Source organism: Clupea harengus, chromosome 1, assembly GCF_900700415.2.
Source record: "Clupea harengus chromosome 1, Ch_v2.0.2, whole genome shotgun sequence".
NCBI classification, from domain to species: Eukaryota; Metazoa; Chordata; class Actinopteri; order Clupeiformes; family Clupeidae; genus Clupea; species Clupea harengus.
This window is the reverse complement of record NC_045152.1, coordinates 31,254,567-31,256,958: the sequence shown is the minus strand read 5'-3', so window position 1 is coordinate 31,256,958 and position 2,392 is coordinate 31,254,567. Positions and strand designations below refer to the sequence as shown.

At 40.2% G+C, this 2,392-nt stretch overlaps 1 protein-coding gene across 1 annotated transcript; it reads left to right on the top strand.

Moving 5' to 3' along the window:
- Positions 1 to 293: 293 nt before the first annotated feature.
- LOC116221544 (tumor necrosis factor ligand superfamily member 14-like) lies at positions 294 to 1,818 on the top strand. The gene is made up of 2 exons (XM_031572681.1): positions 294 to 497; positions 1,441 to 1,818. The coding sequence occupies exons 1-2, from the start codon at positions 294 to 296 to the stop codon at positions 1,816 to 1,818; spliced, it is 582 nt and encodes a 193-aa protein (XP_031428541.1).
- Positions 1,819 to 2,392: the final 574 nt, after the last annotated feature.

The window sequence follows — 2,392 nt, the reverse complement described above, 5'->3', positions numbered from 1 at the left end:
CTCTCTCAGATACCTAAGAACCTGGGTGGTTGTGCATGTTTCCTCTTCTTGATGGACCAAAAGAAGGATTTAACACACTGTGTCATTTATCTGGATTCCATGACCTTGGTTTTCAGAGGTCAGGAGATCTAACTGATTATAGACAATTTCTGGAAGAATACTATGCCATTTTGTTTGTAAAGAAAGTTTATAATCGCCATTTCAGGGATCAAGGGCGGTTCGTACACTAATCTTCTGAGGAGAGGGTTTTCTTTTTCAAATATTTTCAGGCAGGAGGAGAATTTGTTGTGGAAATGGCAACGTCTCGCACCCTGTATAACAATGCGTTTATGGAGGACTCCAACACAGCCTATCCTCCGCCACTGCCACCCAAGCCGATCCGCTATCGCAAAAGGAGTGTGGTTCAACCTATGCTTTTTGCGCTGGTGGCTTTGGCCCTCTGTGGCATGGTAGTGGAGGCCTGCTTCATCTATAGGCTGTACTCCAAACACCCCCAGGTGAGTAGCCATTTCTTTAAGCGTGGCACCTTCTTCCTTTTTAACATTGCCAAATTAAATGAAGCCATTTCCACCATTTCACTTATTACTTTCTATTATTCTGATTTTAGTTTTCTGCACTTTTCTTTTTTCATTCCCACTTTGGCCATGGGATTTCTGGGTGAAAAACACCTTATCTTTAATGTAAAACACAGGCACAGGCACTGTACATCTTAGTACGTAGTAAGCAAAATACTGAACACATATCTAACCTGAACTCTTTGGGCTCTGACCAAACTTAGTATACTGTGTCACCAAACAACATCAACGACAAACACCGAAAAGTCTTAGTACTCACATAAAGTGGAAAGAGAAATTATAGGCTTATTCAGGGTTTGGAGTGTAAGAGATGTGGTAAGGACATACCGAGCTGTTATGTCCCACCGTAATGTGAAACCCCCCATGACATAAGTTCCTCCATGATCAGGCTTTGTCACCCTGTCCTGTGGTAAATGCCAAGGTGTCTAGATTCTCCCTTCAGTTTCCCATTCCTAAAATGTCTCTTATTTTTGTTTTCCGATCTGATTATAATTTTGCTTTTTTTCTATTGCTTTGCAGAGCGAAGACACACAACAGGCATCACATCACGACATAGTTCAGCTGTGTGAACTAATAAGTAAACCATCGTTTCTCAACATGCATAATACTGCCATATTTCCTCTGTATTTAATTTCCACACTCAGCAAAAGATCAAAATCCCTGACAAAATCCCTGACATGTTTCTCTGATTGATACAGTTGCAGATAAACCAATACCAAAACCAAGCCCAGTTGTATTACCTTCAAAACCTCTGGCACATATGGCTGGTAAGACTTTTCCACTCATCTTTTAGACAGACATAATGTATTACTGCATAAATGTTTTATTATGACAATTTTTGTTGTCCTTACAAACAGGTTGTCAGAGAGGTGCTGCTGATGGACTCATGCTTTGGGATGATCAGGGTGAGAATATCTTACATGAAATGAAATACAAAGATGGCGTCCTCACTATCCAGCAGGAGGGGTACTACTTTGTTTACTCCAAGATCTACTTCGTGTTGACACATGACATTTCACTTGAGCATTCTGTGATTAGGACCAGTATGTATTACTCTAAGGAGATGGTGCTTCTGATGTCAAGGGAATACCAATCCAAGTCAGCCAAAAACGTAAGAACAAATAGTTACCTAGGAGGCATGTTCCACTTGTTGAAAGGTGATACTATATTTGTAAGGGTAAACAATGCCCGGGTCATACTATCAACCTCAGCAGAGAACTACTTTGGTGCCTATATGGTGTAGCCAAAGTGGCATAAACAGTTGGCTTGGTGCCTATATGGTGTAGCCAAAGTGGCATAAACAGTTGGCTTGGTGCTTATATGGTGTAGCCAAAGTGGCATAAACAGTTGGTTTGTTTGCATCAGTTTACTTTGTAAGTATGTTTGCACTCCAATGGTTGTCTTTTACATTAACATCACAGCGCATCTTATTTGCTATTTCAATAACTGCTTAAAAAAAATGCTACCAAAGCAAGGTCATACATGTTAATACAGAACCTTGTATTTTTTTAGACTTTCTTTCTCACATTCTGATAGCCATCAATGCAGTATACACTCTGACAAAGGCTTCCAGTGTCTGCAAATACCCCAGAGGAGGGAAGGGAACATGTGGTCTGTGTGTCCTGTTGATGTCCAGGCCAGGGTAGTGGCCTTGGAGTGTATGTACTTGAGATTGGGAAATTGACAGTGGTCAGTATACCTGGAAAAACCTACTCTAGTATTTTAAAGTTTTTCATCCTATATATTGTTTAGCTTTTAATCTCTCCATTTATTACAATGTTTTTACGTGTGCACATTTTCTTACATGTGATCCTAAT